At 46.1% G+C, this 16,971-nt stretch overlaps 2 protein-coding genes across 2 annotated transcripts in view; one reads left to right on the top strand and one right to left on the bottom strand.

The window, feature by feature from the left end:
* The first annotated feature begins 380 nt into the window (after positions 1-380).
* On the top strand, positions 381-13,148 carry CCDC167 (coiled-coil domain containing 167). The gene is made up of 4 exons (XM_084203004.1): positions 381-431; positions 7,700-7,794; positions 9,840-9,892; positions 11,945-13,148. The coding sequence occupies exons 1-4, from the start codon at positions 393-395 to the stop codon at positions 12,046-12,048; spliced, it is 291 nt and encodes a 96-aa protein (XP_084059130.1). The 5' UTR covers positions 381-392; the 3' UTR covers positions 12,049-13,148.
* Positions 13,146-16,971, bottom strand: part of CMTR1 (cap methyltransferase 1) — a 26,537-nt gene continuing 22,711 nt past the window's right edge. The window contains exon 24 of the mRNA XM_084203002.1: positions 13,146-15,645. Within this exon, the coding sequence (XP_084059128.1) occupies positions 15,513-15,645 (133 nt within the window). The 3' untranslated portion in view covers positions 13,146-15,512. The remainder of the gene's footprint in view (positions 15,646-16,971) is intronic.

Here is a 16,971-nt window from a genome sequence, read left to right as displayed (position 1 = left end):
CCCGAGGGAGCCGGGGTCCCTGAGGGGCGGAGAGGCAGGACCAGGCATGACCAAGAAGTCCCCCATCAGCTTCCCAGCCTTCCCGGCCTGCTGGTCCTCCCGCAGCCATCCCTCACCCGCTACCACTAGAGAGGGCAGAGCAGGATGCGGCCAGCAGGGGCACAACGCGGGAGGCGCCGCTCTGGCTGCCGCTCGCCCTCGGCTGTGTCGGAGCCACGCCGAGCGGGCTCGCAGGGCCAGACCCAGCCCCAAGACCAGCGGCTCCATGGACGCGGGCAGGCAGCGGCGCCCTCCCCAACATAGCACCCGCCCAGCCCAGCGCGGCGCGGCCCCGCACCAAGGCGGCGGCGCGCGGGGCGCCCCTGCGCATGCGCGGCGGGCGGGGCCGGACCATGGGCAGGCGGCGAGCGGGGCCGAGCGTGGCTCGGGAGGTGAGGGGGGGAGCGGCGGCCGGGCTGGCGGGGGGCTCGGAGCCATGTCCTTACTCCCGCCTTGAGCGACGGCGTGCGGTGTCCTTGCTCTCGCCGAGCCCTTGAGCCAGTGCCGTGAGGGGCCGTGGGGGTGTGAGTGCCCGTGGGTGTGCTGCGGCGGGCCGTGTCACCAGCCCGTTCTGTGCGTGCGGCGCTGGAAGCCAGCTGGGTACTGCTGCTGCTGCTTCTTGAGGGGAGCCCAGTGGTAAACTAGCATGTGAGGGGCCTGTAATCACAGCGAGGAGAAAGGGGAAAGGCTGGGTTTTAAGAGTATGTCTTCCTTCTAAGGATGCCTTTTCGTTGTGCTTGGGTGTTTTGTCTCTCTCCCTCACTGGAGATTGCGTCTGTGCCATGTGCTTGTGGATGGCTCTTCTTGGGCAGAGAGGTTAAAGCAGATGAGCCACTATGGTCCCTTCAAATCTTACCCATTCTGTGATACTGTGATCTCCTGGGTGGCAGGAGGGCTGCTGGTAAGCTCTATCGAAGCTCTGTCTTTCTGTAAACAACCTGAGTTATGTTAGTTAAGAACTCTCTGAAGCATTTGTCGTTCTGGCTCCTGCACTGAACAGTGCTGTCTGGACTCAAGTCGGTTTGAGATAAGTTCTGTGGGTTTGGATACTGTGGGGACAGTAAATCCTGAGTGTTCCTCACAAATGGCTGAAATCAGGCAGAATTCATTCAGTGAATCTCACTGTTCACCTCTTTGCCCTGAAGGGTTTTCAGGTGAGCACATGCTCAACAGATCAAGGTAACCAGAATGGAAAGGCTAGGGAAATGGCAGGGCATGTCATATTGGTGTCACCAGCTAGTAACATAAAGGTGAGTGTCACAGAATCCTTAGTGCTGGAAAGGCCCTCTGGATATCATCTCATCCAATCTCCATGCCAGGGCAGGGTCACTTAGAGCAGATCACACAGGAATGTGACTAGGTAGATTTTGAATGTCTCCAGAGGGGGAAACCCCACAGCCTGCTGGAGCAGCCTGTTCCAGTGGTCTGTTTCAGTGTAAAAAGGTTATTTCCTCACATTGAGGTGGAACTTCCTGTGTTTTAGTTTACAGGCATTGCTCCTCCTCCTGTCACTGGGCACCACTGAAAAGAGTTTGGCACCAAGCTCTTCACACCCACCTTTAAGATATTTATATATATTGATGAGACCCCCCTCTCATCCTGCTGTGTGGAATGGGAGTTTGATTTATGATTATCTGGTGTGTTTCATTGGTTAGGCTTTCATTAGAGAAACACACTTCTGGGCACTCTAACCCAAATATAACCACCAAAGGGAGTCCAGAGGGCTGTGCTGACTGCCCAGGCTTCCTTTGGTGAGTCTACCAGAGAGAATTGAACAGTGATATTTTTTTTTTTTTTTTTTTTTTTTTTTTTTTTTTTTTTTTTTTTTTTTTTTGTAGTTGTGGCTTGAGAAGTGGTAGACAAGAAGTGTTGAGATGGTAGGGTCTACCTTACAAAAAAAGAGGTGGAAAAATAGCTCAGCCTGTTAGGGACCTGCTGTTCACAGAATGAAAAGGGACTGATTTTAGCTGCCACAGAAAATTTGACCTGGAAAGTGTTTGACGACTTGTAGTAGCTTTAGATTAAGTTTTGGGGGTTTTTTTAGAAGTTTTCAGGATGGAACATACTGGTTTTGAAAGGATTGTAGAACTATTCTTTTTGGTGTGTTACAAGTAAAAATCTCTGTGCAAAAACACAAGATAAAATTCTTTCCACTTGCAGTGATGAGAACACTACTGAAGAGAGGTTAGGGAGGAAGAAAAAAAAAAAGCCTTTAAGCCAGAGGAAGAGAGGGTTGTGTTTCAGTTTGCATGACAACCACAATACTTGATTCATAAGTTAAAATTACTCTGTTCAGTATTACCTTCTGAGCTGTTAAAATTGTAAAGAAAACTTTTCAAATGAGTCTTAATATGGCGTGATGCATGACTAGCTTTGAAAGGCCTCATCTAGGCAGAGTCATGCTTGTTTAACTGAAGTCATGATGCTAAATGAATGCAATTTTCTATATGGACACCTATCAGATTAGCTTGCACTTACAAATTGCAGATGTAATTGATATGATCTGGTTTAAATAGATATAAATGGGTCTTCATAATGTTGTGTTGGTTTAAATTCGTGCCGCTTCTTTCATATAGCTCTAGTCTTTTGACAGGCAGCCCTATTGACAATGCTGAGCTGCATAGGACTTGCTTCAGGAAACTCATCAGGAAAATGAAACTGGCAAGACTGGTCCATTTTGTACCAAAATAGTGAAAATGGAATTAACTCAAGAGAGGGACACGGATGACCAAAGGTGTGGAGAACTTTATGCAAGAAACTACCAAGCATTCTGGGTCCTTTTAAGCTGGAAAATAGGACTGCAAGGGACCCTCTGCATGCTATTTGTAGCTTTAAACAAAGAATGAACATACACTGTCAATACAAAGTTAGAGCTATCAAATGAAACCAGCAGCTGACAAGCTCAGAACAAACAGGAGGGGTTGGTTCCTCCCATAACCTGCTGTGAAACTTCTTGCCAAAGGATATTGTAACCACTAAAAATATACTTGTGGCTCAGGCAACAACTGAAAATAAAAATATCAGAGAAGCAGAAAAGTGCATTAAATTAAAGGCAGTGCAGCAAAATGTCAGGTGTGCGCTTCTATAAAGTATTGTTACATGTGTTGCTGCTTCTGTCAGGGCAATGGCTGATCAGTGTCTGTGGAGGAACATAAAGAATAGGGAAAAGGCCGACAGTTCATGCTCAGTGAAGATGTTCTTGCAGAAGTTTTTGAAAATGTGGCTTGCGTGCTCTGTGGTCACGTCTGTGTGCGGTCCTGCAAAGTGCTGGTCTGCGCTGAGGCAGGATGTGCTGACTAATGAGATGGTCCCTGCAAAGCTGAAGAAGGAGGTGGAGGGAGGATCCAGCCTTGCCTCCTTTAGCAGCACAGAGGGTTGTTCTGTAGGAGCCATCTTTGCTGGTGGATCATCCTCTGCTGTGAATAGCTTGTCTGGTAAATATTTCCAAGCATGCTGTGGGTGGCATGTCTGTGAAATGATTTTCCAGCATGCAAAATGATTCCAAGAGCATGGAGAAAATGGAAGTGTGTCCATGAACAGCAAGTTAGCACTTCAATTTAAACAAAATTCATCTCTGCTGGACTGATTTTAATAATCCAGCCAAATTTGTGGATGCAGGAACCATTAATTCTTCTGTGAAAGAACAGCTCAAGTGTGCTGGCAGGTGACAAGGCATGTAGAGACTGCTCAGGGAAGGGGTTTTTTCTTTGCCCCCACCTTTTGAGATGGCTTTGATCTGTTTTATGAGGGTCAGAAGATGAAAACCTCATTACCTAATGCTGTTGGATGTCGACGTATGTGTGATATGGCTCTTTGCCAGTATCTTAATTAGGGAATTCATAAAAGCGGAGGGTGAATGCCAGTTCTTGAAAAGCGCTTCTAACCTTTCTGCTGGAAAGAAAGCTTTCATTAATTCGCTACAAAATGTATTAAATGGGATCCAGCTCAATTCTATAAGCAAACCTGCTTCTTTTTCACTTCTCTCTTTGTCTCTGTCTTTATGTGAGCCATTTTGGGCTCTCTGCCCAAGATGGTCCCAACAAATGGAATCTGTAATAAGCATGTAAGTCAGTTTGGATTGAAATCCATTCCAGGTCTCCCTAGTGTGAAAAGGTTTCCAGATTATGAGCAAGTGTTGCCAGAATTCAGCAAAAATAGCTGGATGCCTTGTCATACCTGTGGAGCAAAGGAGGCATCTGGTCTTAGATCCCTGTGTGCATCCAAAGCTGCTGGGACTTGACTTTCTGGAGTGTCTCCTGAGGAGCTTCGGAAGGGCAGCTCTGTGTGCCCAAATCTGATGAAGCACATGTTTCACTCCCTCTTTTCAACTGGAATGACTTAAAGATGTTGCTGTGAATAAAGTCCTGTGTCCCTGCAATCCTCTGTGTGAACCTGAGGAGCTGTCATGTGAACTTTCTGCTTGCTACATTCCAGCTCCATCCCAAAGGATCCCCTTTGAGGAGAGCTAAGAGGAGGAAAGGTTCATCTTTGCACCTTAGGAGGCAGTGTGCTGAGATTGCCACTAAAGAGATAAGGCAGTTTGACGTGCAAGGGTGGTTCAGCTAAGCGAGCTTGGCTCCTTGTTTTCCTCTGGGCTTCTAGTGTGCCCAGGTATGTACCCCAACTAACCTCATGTATTATTTAGTAGGAGGGAAAGCTTTCCATCCACAGCAAGTTCAGGTGAGTGCCTGCTTCTAGGATTGCTCTCCTGGAGGACTAGCTGTAGCAGGGAATTATGGCACAGATTATGGCACAGGGAATTGTAGCACAGATTTCTTGTGCTACAACTTTACAGACTACAGCCCCCCACAGGAGTTTCCTTAGCAGCCCAGAGAGCAATCAGTAGTTTCCAGGTATTACTCTGATTTTTTTTCCTTGTGCTTATTTTCTTTTCTCTCTTTCTTTTGTTCTGCAGTGAAAAGTTACTTGGATGGCTGAGTTGCCAAGAGACTCCTTGCTTGCAGGAGCAGATCCTAAATGCCAAGCAAGGCAATGGCATTGACATATCAAGATAGTGCTCTGCCCATAGTTTGGGTCAGTGTCTGAGGCTTCTTATTCAAATGAGCTGCCTTCAGAGCAGAGGCAGAATTTATAAGTGGGGAAACTGAGGCACAGTGAATGGATAACATCTGTGAATCCCCACTCTTGTCCCTCCTTATAACCCCTAATAACCCACGCTAGCTAGAAGAAGTAGTGAGATTCTGAAAGAAAAGTATTTTGTTCATTCAGCAATCTGTTCCTCCTTCCTTGCTTTTTCTTTTTTTTCCCTCTGGTTATTTTTTATCCCTTATGCCCCCAGCTCAGCACAGCTGATGGTGCAGTTCTGGGGCATGTGGTTTATTAGCAAATTATTGCTCTCCAGCAGGGGACCCAAACTTGGGTTTTGATTTAAGAGCAGTAAAACCAGTTGAAACTTTAAAGTATTATGTGGAATCTGGAGATTTTTAGTCAGCAGAAAGTGAAAGCACTGACAAAGTTGGGCAGAATATACTCTTGTTAAGTCTCATGAAATGAGGGAAGTATGGGCAGAGAATATACTAGTGAGAGAACTGCCAGCTAGGAGGAGCAGGCATGGAGGAGAGGATTGGAGTGCAGTAGCATGGATAATTTAGTGGGGGGTTGGCAGCTGACTAAGTAAAGCTCTCATTAATTCTTTAATGTATTATTTAGCATTATTTTTAAATATATTTCCAGAGAAGCCATGGTGCACTGTAATAATTTAACAGGCTAAGGAGAAGCCAGGTAACACATGCTGAAGCATCTTTCCCTGTGTGTGCACATAAGGGTTTCCAACAGCTAAAGGAGCAGAAACAGCCATTTGCAAATGGTAGGAGCTGGTGAGGGAGATGATAATTCTTAAATTTCACTGGACCAACACCCCACCTCTGCTGTACCACACTGTGCTATTAAAGTAACTTGCTGATAAGTGTGGTCAGAGCTGGCCTGGGTGAAGTCCTTTCTTGGCCCTGAAGCAGACTGGGGCAATGCATCGTGCTGAGTTGTAGTGCATGACATGGCGATGAGCAGCGACAGTTAACATTCTTAACTGGCACAGGTGGAAATTGAAGAGGACAATTATCCTCTTCCAGGCAAACCTAAGCATTGCCAAACACAGAAGTGCTATTCCCTGAGCTTTGGGATCAGGTGACATGCCTTGGTGCTCCCCTTGGGCTCAGGAAGCTGTGCATGTGCTTCTGAGGAGTTTGGCATCTTGAGCACTGCCAGAGTTGCCTAGTAGCCCAGGACTTTGAAATTGCAAATCAAAGATTTATTTGAGCCTTCTTATAATGTCCCTCTCCCCAGCTCTGCTGTGCTCCTTCCAGACTATTTAACTGACTGGTTAAACTTCTTTTCATGGTCTGCTTTATATCAAGCCTCCTCTCTCCAGTCCTGCTTAGTTATAATGCTTGCCTGCTTTTCCTGAGCAGAAGGTGTGAGATTGTTAATGAGCTCATTAACAGGAGCTGATCAGAACAGAGCTGATCCCAAAGCAGCAATAATTAGGGATCACTACCTTTGATTTTGTTTCCCTTATTACTGTTTATGAGTTTGTTTGTGCTCTGGGCTGCTTCTGAGGCTGGTGTCCAGGCAGCTCATTCCACCTTTACCCAGGAGCGTGCTGCCTCTTAGCGTCCAGTGTGTGAAAGCTCCCACCACAGGGAGGCCGTGCTGCCAGCCTTGGCCTTCCCTGGAGAACCAGGCACAGCAGGAATGTTGCACTAAGTAGCTCAAAAGAGAGGTCACTGCCACCTTAGTGCACCGAGGCTGTTTTCTTTCAGGCTAGGTTGTTGTGTTCATGTTGTCTGATTAGTCCCACTGTTTCCTTGCTGGAAGCAAGCTTGAAAGGCAAAGTTTTCCTTGAGATACCTGTGCTGTGGTTGCCAGGCAGAAGAGAGGAATGATTCCCAGAACTGTTGTCCATGGTAGGATTCTCTCCTGGGCAGTCTGTTTGCATCCAAGGAAACTAACCCTCCTGTGTCTAGCTGTGGTTATTCCCCTCCACAGGAAGACACAGGGGTGGCTGTTGGGATACTTGATCAAGAGACACAAGGAGATAACCAGTGGTTTTCTGCACTGAAACTTGTTGCTGTCAACACTTGGTACAGGTTGAAGGAGGCAGTGGCGAATGCTCTCTTGACCATACTGTGCAGACTCCTGTTGCTGTTGTAGATTTAGTTGGGTAAAAGAGACTGGAGGTATCCCTTTGTGCCCTCTTCACCCAACCAGACAGCTTTGTAGATTTCTACGTCCATTCACAGTGCTAAAATAAGACCCTGTCCCTCAGGCTTTGGTTTAGGCCAGTGTCTCTCTTTTAATCCTCTAATTGCATAAAGATACCTAAGATCACACCTTTCCTTGTTGAAATGCAAAGAAACTAGAGCAGGCTGGAACAGGATCAGGTCCTAGCAAAAGGGTGCTGGCCAGCCACACAATAGGCAATGTCAGGACTGGTTTGGCTTTGTCTGGGGTGAAGATGTTACACTTGTCTGCGTTAGAATACAGGCTGAGCTGGGAAATGATGAGCCCTCTGTGCTGGGTCTCTACACAGATCTGGGATTCTTCCCTTGATCTGGGGAGGAATAGTAGCTGAACTGCCACCATCTGAATGGGCTTGTAAGCTGGGAGAAGAAATGATGGTGACTGGTGTGGTGTTTTTCAGATTGATGGATTGGAGGAGAAGCTGGCACGCTGCAGACAGAGCATGGAAGAGGTGGACCTCAAGCTGCGCAGGGAGAAACTCAGCCCCGAAGGAAGGTATTGCTGACCAGCTCCTTACACAGCAGTGTGTGTGCACTTCAGCTTAGCTGCCATCCTGCTGAAGGACCAAGCAAGGGCTCTTGAAGGGGTGGGAATGTGTGATTTCCCCATGACAAGACTCTCTTCCCATGGCTTGGAGCTTTCTTGGGGAACTTGCTTCTGTGAGAAGTGCAGTGATATAGAGAGAGAGCTGTATCTTATTAACAGCCTGACTCCAACCTGTGCCACAACCAGACAAGTAGTGCCTGAAACTTGCCAGTTCATTTGCAGGCCTGGCTCCTGGCCTGTTAGGAACCTGCTCTGAGTTTGGCAAAGCTTTTCTGCATGCTGCTGCTCAAGCCTTGCTGAAGCCACCCGGGTTCAATCAGGGAGATGTGCAGCAACTACTACTGAGGGCCAAACCAGGCTGGGATCCAGCTGCAAAAGCAGCTGAGGGAAAATATCTATGCCTGTGTTGCTAATGTGTCTGGATGTAGGGATGAATTAATGCACTGGCTTTTCTTGGGAATGCTAAGAGGGACAATTCCCCTGAAATCTGTGTCTGCCATAGAGGCAGCAGTTGTTGGCTTCTAGAGCTGGGACTCAAACAAGGACTTTGGACTGGATTTTGTAGTAGACATAAGGGGGAACCTGCTGTTTCTCTTGAGTGTGAAGCAAGGGATTTTAGATGTCCCAGTTAATTTCAAATCTCTCTGCTTGAGGACATTTTTTCAGTCACTAGCATCCTACTGCTCTGCTCCAAGCAAAAAAAGTCTGGGAAGCTCAGTCATCGGCCCAGGGAGTGGTCCTATAGGGCCTAGAGCAAAGAATTATGAATTAAGATCCTTGGGGCCTTCTATGAGTTTTACAGCTTGTATGGAAATAGAAACAGAACTTCCATTGTCCTATTCCAGACCCTTTGAAAAACCCTGGAGGGAAGGTAGCGTGATCAAAATTATCGATTCAATGTATAGCACACAAAGAGGAGCTCGGCTTTTCCACTTTGAAGTTCAGTTGTCATGGTTTCTTCATGTTTCTTTCTCAAAGCTTCTTCCCTTGACTCTCTTCGTAAGGCAAATTTCTAAGTAGCAGCTCAGTCATGTTGGTAAATCTGTCTTCTCACTTCCTCCTGCCTGCTCTCCATCCAGTTTTCTTCTAGAGCCTTTTCTGCCCCTGCTGCTCCTGATGTAGCTTGCTTTCTTGCACTCTGTTACACTAAACTAGCTGTACACATAGATTTGGATCTCTTCCCTCCTACAGGTTGTTCTTGCTATGCCCCAAGGGGAACAAACTCTGTTACACTTTCTGCCTTCTCTGAATCAGGAGATAATTTGTTAGTGCATGTTTATTTATATGCAGAGTCTGAAAGGACTGTGTCCTCACTGCCATAATGGAAACACTGCTGCTTTGAGGAATTTTATTTTGGGTTTATATTTTAATCTGTATATTAATTAATCATCTTGTGCAATTTAATACAAGGGTTGGGTTGGCCTAACTTAGTCTTTTCTGTTATTATGAGTCTTCAGTCTAATGACAGGTTGTTTAACTCATTAGTACTGGGCTTGGATTCGGCTTGTTTCCTTGAGTTCACCAATTTCTATAAATTGGATACCTCTGACAAAGGGATCCCAGATTCAAATGCTGAGAAGAATTACTGTTCCAGCACTAACCCCAATGTGGTGGGGGGGAAGGATCCTCCAGAGAGCACATAAGGACCCTGCCCCATCCCATAGGTGTTTGAGAACTTCCTGCCTCACCTAGGGGGAACTGGAGTAGGGAAATGACCCAAGAGCCCTTTCTAGCTGTTTGCCTACACTGCTCTCCTGAAAGGAGAGATAGGAAGCAATTTAGGGGAAGGAAAAAATAATCTAAAATGAAAATGCTGCATCTCTTCTCTTGCACAACTGGGTACTTCTAAACTGTCACCCTTCCAACAAGGAGGGGTGAGGGGCTCATCCTCTGAGCAGATATCCCCAGCAGTGGACAGTCTCTCTTCCATCATGTAAGCAAAGAAATAGGCTGTATTCTGCCTCGCAGGTAATGAACTCCTCTTCTCATTACAGAAAGTCACTGGAGAGAGAGCGAAACTTACTAATGACCAAAGCTGACAACTATGGTAAGAGCTTCATTAAAAATGGTCCCTCTGGGCAGGATGGGATCAGTGCTGCAGCTTAGCTTTGTCTTCAAGCTCCTGCTACCTCTGACTTCTGCCTTTGAATTTAGCTTCAACCAAAGGAAGCTAGACTAATGGAAATGTAGTCAGCATATTATAATAGGAGTCTGCATCCTCCTACTTGAGCTGTACTTCCATAGGGAAAAAAATAAGCATCAGCTAATGAAAGGGAGAAAATGTCCCCCTCCACATACCCCAAATTACCAGTCTTTAGGTAATCATAACTAACAGATTGGCTCAAGTAGCTTTTAACATCCCTTTCCCTAAAGTTTTTTTTTTTTCCCTAGTGGAAGCTAGGCAAGAAGGTGAGTGCTTTCAGAAGTGTAGCAAAATATACCTTCCTTGGGGAAGGTTCTGACTGCATAAATTTATGAGGCCACTCAGCACAAGAGCATAGTGATTCACACTGATGTGCTGCCTGCACTTCTAGAGGGCCAGGGTCTTTCTTGGTGCAAGTCCTGCTATAGGCACTTAGAATGGAAGTCTGAGATACCATACTTGACAGGACTTCCATTCCACTAGAGATGCTGCTTTGTACATCTTCAGGCTCCTGGTACTGATCAGGGTGTTACCTGCTTGGCAGTACTCTGCAGCTGTGCAAGCAGCAGAGGTCACACAAAGGAAAGAGGCACAAGTATTCTTTTGGGTCTAGAGGGTTGAAAGCTGGGGTATGGCCAGCAAATTTGTAATTATAGCTCATGCTAGAGGACTGTTTCCAGAAGAGTAACAGTTAATTTAAACAGACTGAAAGCTGTTCCCTAAGGGCCTACCACTAGAGACAGCAGAAGACTGAAAATTGCTGCCACCCTTTTACCAGCCAGCAGTCAGTCATCCCTGGTGGCATCAGCAGAGCAGTCTGACAGCAGCTCAGGCAGCAGCAACAGCCTCACCTAATGGTGACATCACTGCTTTGGCCTCTTGACTAAATCTTTGTCAGCATCAGTTTAAGTTGGCACTGCTGTGCATGAGCTTATGTGACCCCATCACTTCCTTTGTGGTCTTGCAGATTCAAGCAGATTACTCTGTGGCTGCATGAGAATGCTTGTATTAGATGAAGAATGGGGCAGAAAGAACAGCTAAAAGTCTCTTTTGATTACCAACACCACTTGGGGAACTGCTGGAGGCTGCTTGTGCAAACTGTAGAGACAGTAACTTGTGCAGTCTCTGCAGATGAACTCAGGCAACAAAAGCAGTCTGTCTCTGGACAGTGCACAGCCAATCTTGCCTGCCACACACTTAGTGCTGTTTGGCCTTGCAGTCTGTAAGGCTGGAGGCCTCACTGCTTGCCTGTACCAGCCAGCAAAGTTTTGTGGAACAGAATTAGTAAGAATGGGGTTCTCATCTTTGGTAAAGGGAACCAAAGAGAAATGGAGATTGGCAAGAGTCCATACTTGAAGATGGACTTGTCTTCCTCTCTCTGCATCTGTAGTTCTTAGGTAAACCAGGGAGAAGGTTTACCATCTCTAAAAGGCTTCAGACCTGAACAGAATAAGAGTGTCCAGGTTCAAACCTTTTCCACACTGATCCTTCTGAGGTGTAAGGAAACACAGATTCTGCAGCATTCAAAGGTGGCTACAGTTGTATTTAAATTTTAGCACTAGAAAGAGCTACCAGGCTGTTACATCTAGAAGATAGTAGAAATAGCTCTCTGCCCTCTTGTTTCCTTCATTCTCTTAGGGAACAAGCAGTTATTCTAATGACAGTCTATCCTTAGTAGAGGCCTATAGCAATGTCATTTGCCAACAGGAACTGGTCTGGCACTGAAGTATTCCCAAACACAGCTATCACGAGTGTGAGGATGAGAGCAAATGAAAGGGTTCCTACTAGTTTCGGTAGTTACTTCCCATTCAGCACATCCTGTTGGTAGCTTTGCATACTACTCCCAAAATTTTTGCCTGTGACCAAGGTAGCTTTGTGCTTCTAAGAGAGTTTTGAAAGGAAGTGCAGCTGCAACATGAAGAACCTTCACAGGCAAGTCTTTTGTTTGTTTCCCAGAGAAAGAACTGAGTGTGCTTCGTAAGGAAAACCGCAAGAATGCTGCCCTTGCTGTGGCCATGGCATTGCTGATTGCTCTTATTTACGCCTGCTGGACGATGTGATTGCACTCAAGAATCCTCCCTGCTGAACAAATGACTCCTGCAAGGAGCTCTTCCTCCTCTCACCATTGTGCCTCCCCCAAGGGTGAGGATCAGCATTTCAAATTACTGTTCTTGTTTATTGTCTCCAAGCCTTGTTGTAGGGAAGATTTTTCTCTGCAAATTGAGGAGGACAGGAGGCAAACCAGAAATCACAGCACACTTGTACTTGGAAATCAGGTCAAGCAGAGCTCAAGGTGATGCCATCTTAGCCAAAACATAATCAGGACCATCCAGCCTGATCCAGGAAGGCAATACATTCTCCCTTTTGAAGAGGACCTTTGTGATTACAGACAGGTGCTTTCTGCACAGCCCAGGTGGAATACACACCTTGGCTCCTGTTACAGTCATAAACTGAAGGGACCAAGCTCTCGATGCAAAGGTAATCTGTAGATATTGCAATTCTGTGTATTCCCAGAGCTGAGCTAAAGATGCTTCGTTCTCCACCCTGACTTCCAGGACCAAAGGAATCCTACATCCACAAAAGCAGATGGGATGTAGGTATCTCTGCAAGCAGGGAGCATCCACATTGAGATATGGGTGCTTGGGCTGTGAGATCATCTGCCTACCTCTCCAGTGCATCAGAGCTTGGTAGCCATTTTGTGCCTTTGAGAATCAGTGCTTGCAGAAGACAATTTACTATCAACCCCCAGAGATGAAAGTGCTTCTGTAGAGCTTTAAATAAAATAATTTGACCTTTTAAGTTCCTGTTTTGTTTATTTGGTGGGGGTTTTTTCCCTGTTCTGTCCTGTTTCTCAGCCACTGCTTTATTCTCATCCTATTATTTCCCTACTGGCACACATTGCACTATGGTAAGCCTAGACTAAGTCAGGCACTTAAGCCCCCGGTCAGTGAGCTCTCAACAGTGGGTTACTGGTCTGTTGTGGCCTGGAATGTACTTCCTTTGGAACAGGAGCCTACCATGCTGCAGGAGTGCCAGAGACTGTCCCCTGTAATGCCCTCTCATTCCAATGCTCTAAACTTGGCACAAAAACTTTTAAAATTGACTGCCTTGAATATTTAACTCTGCTGACATTTCTCTGTTGCCACACTGACAGACACAGCTGGCCCAAATTGTGCAGGAAGCAAAGGAAAGAAGGACTGCTGTGAACTAAAGGGGCTGTATTGGTAATAGAACATGAAAGCATAGAAGTCAACACAAAATGATACAAAGCCTAATAACAATACATTGTGCAATTAACATACATAAACACTCCCTTCAGCATGACCTTCCTCACCTGCCCTTCCCAACATAATCCCTCAGCAGGGAAGTGAGTAGCTTGGTGGCTCATGCCTGCCTTCTTGAAGGGAGATTTGGAATCAAAGTTCAGTGCATCAAAAATAAAAATTAAAATAAAAGCAAATTAAAATGAGCAACTAGAGACAACTGAGTAAACAAAATATCCATTCATAAAAACTAGCCTGCAGACTGATCAGGTTTTTTTGTATCCTCCAAGGCCTACACTGATCCTAGTTTACTTCCTAGTCACTCTTCTGTCTGCCAGCTCGCAGGAGTCAAAGCTTGAGCTGAGGACACAACACTGCAAAGGAGCCTGGCAGAGGGAGCAGCATGCGTTGCTGGCACTGGAACAGCCTCAAGGTAGTCCACAGAGGTCCTCAGAACTCAAATTGCTGGTTGGTTTAAAAAGCCAATGTACATAGGGCTGGACACCAGAGGTTGAGGTACTTTATTGCCCACTGGGAGAGATTCCTCCCTGTCCCTCATGGAAGTGCCTTTGCCAAGACAAAGCTACTAATGACACACCTCTTGTTGTTTAGGGGGAAGAGCCACCATTTCTTTCATACGTGTTTTACGAATGTTTGAGAGCAGAGAGGGTCTACGGATCAGCCAAGAAAATGCACTAACAGCCTGCAGTCCTTCAACTGCTTTGACAGACCTGTGTCTAAGTCAAAGTTTCTATGTTTTGCTGTACAGGCTTGTTCAAATCATTCACATGGATGTGGAGAAGACGACACAGTCTAAACAACTGCTATAGATTATAGAACTATATAGCTTTCCTTAAGGCACAGTTCAGACAAACCCCTTAATCACTTTTCTCCCTACTGCCAACCTGTGTTTAAAAACAAGCCAAGAACAAACAAAACAAAACAAAAATTGGACTATCTTGCTGTTTGTCCCAAAGCATTCAACTATGTGTTATCTTCTGATTTATGTGGAAGACTTGGCAAAGTCTCATGGAAGCTAGAAGTGAAGGTAAAACATGCAACAGAAGCCAACTTTGAGCCTAGCACAGAAGTGCATGGAGAAGTCTTGACACAAATGCCATATTGAGAGGAGTTTCCTGGCTCTGTGCCTTCACCTCAGATGCAGTTCCAGAGTCAAATGAGACACAGAGGATTTCAAAGCCACTCTGATATTTTAAAAGCAAAGTCTGGTAACCTTTCCAGTGGGCATAGTCAGGGGACAGGATTACTTATTAACCTACATGGTTAAAGTCAAGATATCTTTCTACTGAAGCCCTGGGTCTTTTTAACTAAGTTAGACATTCCCATCATTTCTTCCACAGACTTCAGCATCCTAGCTTTTCTGTGTCTTCCCTCCCACATCCACTTTCCTCGCTGAAGGTTTAGGTAATAATGTTAAGTACCAAGAATCAAAGCACCTTGGTCTCAGAAGTACCATGAAGCACGTACACCAACCATGGTACATTTTCAGAAATTAGCCCCAGGCTGCTGGCTTGGCATCAGTCACTAACCTGGAGAGGGGAAATCCTTGTCACAACAGCAGCTTGCAGAGGTGTGAGCACATCAGATCTATGCCAGGAACTGTACTCATCACCTGCGTTGGCCTTTGTCCAACAGGGAACCATCACATAAGAATTGCCAGTGGCTAGCTGAGTGCCTTGATAAACAGAAGCGTTGGAGACACCAACAAGAATATATAACTTTTGCCCACAGCTCGCCAAAGACTTAACACCCTCCACTGGATAGTGTAGCCTTTGACAAGGCCAAGGAGACAGCTGCCAGGAGCAATGTGCTGTTGCCCAGCTCTGCCATCAAAACATCTCTGCTCCTTCCCACACTGCAAGAGAAGCAAAAGCCTGGGGAGTTCTGGCACATACAGAGCTCCACAAACCTTGCTGAATGTTTGAATAGGAGCAAAGAAAGCTGCCAGCCCCTTGGCCTCATGCATGCAGTAGGTCAGGACAAAAGGACATTAGGCCTCGGCTCCAGGAGTCACCTTAGGTACTCTGGCACCAGGTGCTACCTGGGCTGCACTCTTATATACACTACCAGGGCAAAGCCTCGTCCTGTGCCTTCTGCATACCACCCTCTGGTTCGATCATCTCCAGGAAATCAGCTCTGGAGAATATCAGGATAGAAGTTGTGGAGCCTTCCCAGTCCCATCAGTCCCTGAAGAATCCAAGCTGGGCTCAGCCCCTCCCTGCACCCTCAAGAGAGCAGGGTTAGGGGTGGTGTGCTTGGATGAAAGACAGAACAGTCTCCTTTGATAGCTTCTCTGGATCTTGTCTTTTCTGAGAGTCGTGCACTTTGACACCTTCCCCCCATTCCCAGAAGAGGCGGCTGTAATGGCAGACACTGTGGGCAGAGAGGAGAGCAAGATTAGTTTGGCAGGGAAGGGAAAGAAAAACACTTCCATCCCAGCGAGAGACACCTGCCCTTGCTATGGGAGCCACACAGGAATACTCAGAACAGGTGCCTTAGAAAAGACCAGTGCATTCATTCATTCACCTTACAAACTCTACAGCCCTCAAAGTACAGCAACAGCCAAGCCTAAGAGATTTCCATGGAAACAAACTTGTTAATTCTAGCTTCACTCAAATTCAGTTCAGTATTTGCTGGAAGGAGTCAGGTCACTAGGGAAAAACCCTACCTCCCCCTAAGTTTCTCAGAGGATGAAACTGTCATTGCAGGCAATGGAAAGACCTTAATGAAGAATTTAGAAAGTCTGCCAGGAGCAGCAACCTAATCCCTCACCACATACCTACTATAATCAGTAACAGCTGTCCTACAGAGCTTTGCAAACAAACAGCACTTCCCACGGCACAAAAGCAGCTAGGATCATTCCCTCTTTCCCCTCATGTGAAATAACTGAGCCCTGCTTTGCTGCTGAGAGTTCTGGTCCTACAATGCCATCTCCCACTCCATCCATCATGCACAGCCCTCCCTAACTGCATCAACACAGTCCCAGCCATAATGAAATCAGAGCTGCTAATTACTGCCAACACAGCAGCCTTTAGATTTGTACAATTACCGACACTTAATATTCATAGCTTATTTAATGCTTCTGTTCTAACAAAGCAGTACTAGCACAGCGACAAGAGCACATGTCAGTGGCTAATTATAGACATATTAGTACTCACTAACCACAACACATCCCTTCTGGAGTCCCACACAAGCACTCCCTCCACGTCCTCAGCCATTCCTGTAGGTTTATGCTGGCCTATTTCAGAGTACATAGGCAGAACTAACCCCACCCTGACACAATGAGGGGAAAAAGCATCACGTGCCTCTCCTTTTAAGCCTGTCCTGCCATTCACCACATGAAGAAAGGCCTAAAGATTTTGGAAGTGCTGCTCTAAGACAGGTAAGGAAGTTCAAAGTGAGAAAATCAGGAATGCTATTTCATGTCAAGTTCTTACTCAGAGGCACAGTCCTGGGTAATGGTGGTAGTGCAGAACATCTCTACCCAGGAGCCCGGAGGCATCAGACTCAGGATTTGCTGTATTTGGGTAAGCCCCCAGGCTAGTACTCAGTAGATAGGGATAGTTTTCAGCAGCAACAATGTTAATAACTGTCAAATAACAAGCCACTCCATCCTTTCCCAAGGAACTACTGTTTTACTCTCTCACTCTGTTTAAAAAAAGCTCCCAGCTTTCCACAGGTTATTCCAGAGCCTGGGCT

Source organism: Fringilla coelebs (assembly GCF_963513975.1).
Source record: "Fringilla coelebs genome assembly, chromosome: 3".
Lineage (NCBI taxonomy): Eukaryota > Metazoa > Chordata > Aves > Passeriformes > Fringillidae > Fringilla > Fringilla coelebs.
The sequence above is the reverse complement of the archived record's forward strand: the minus strand, read 5'-3'. Positions and strand labels throughout refer to the sequence as shown.

Excerpts from the sequence above, each read along its gene's own strand:
- CCDC167 (XM_084203004.1), top strand. The coding sequence starts at position 393 with ATGGGCAGGCGGCGAGCGGGGCCGAGCGTGGCTCGGGAG. Across the intron at positions 432-7,699 it reads GGCCGAGCGTGGCTCGGGAG|ATTGATGGATTGGAGGAGAA; the intron begins GTGAGGGGGGGA and ends GGTGTTTTTCAG. Across the intron at positions 7,795-9,839 it reads AAACTCAGCCCCGAAGGAAG|AAAGTCACTGGAGAGAGAGC; the intron begins GTATTGCTGACC and ends TTCTCATTACAG.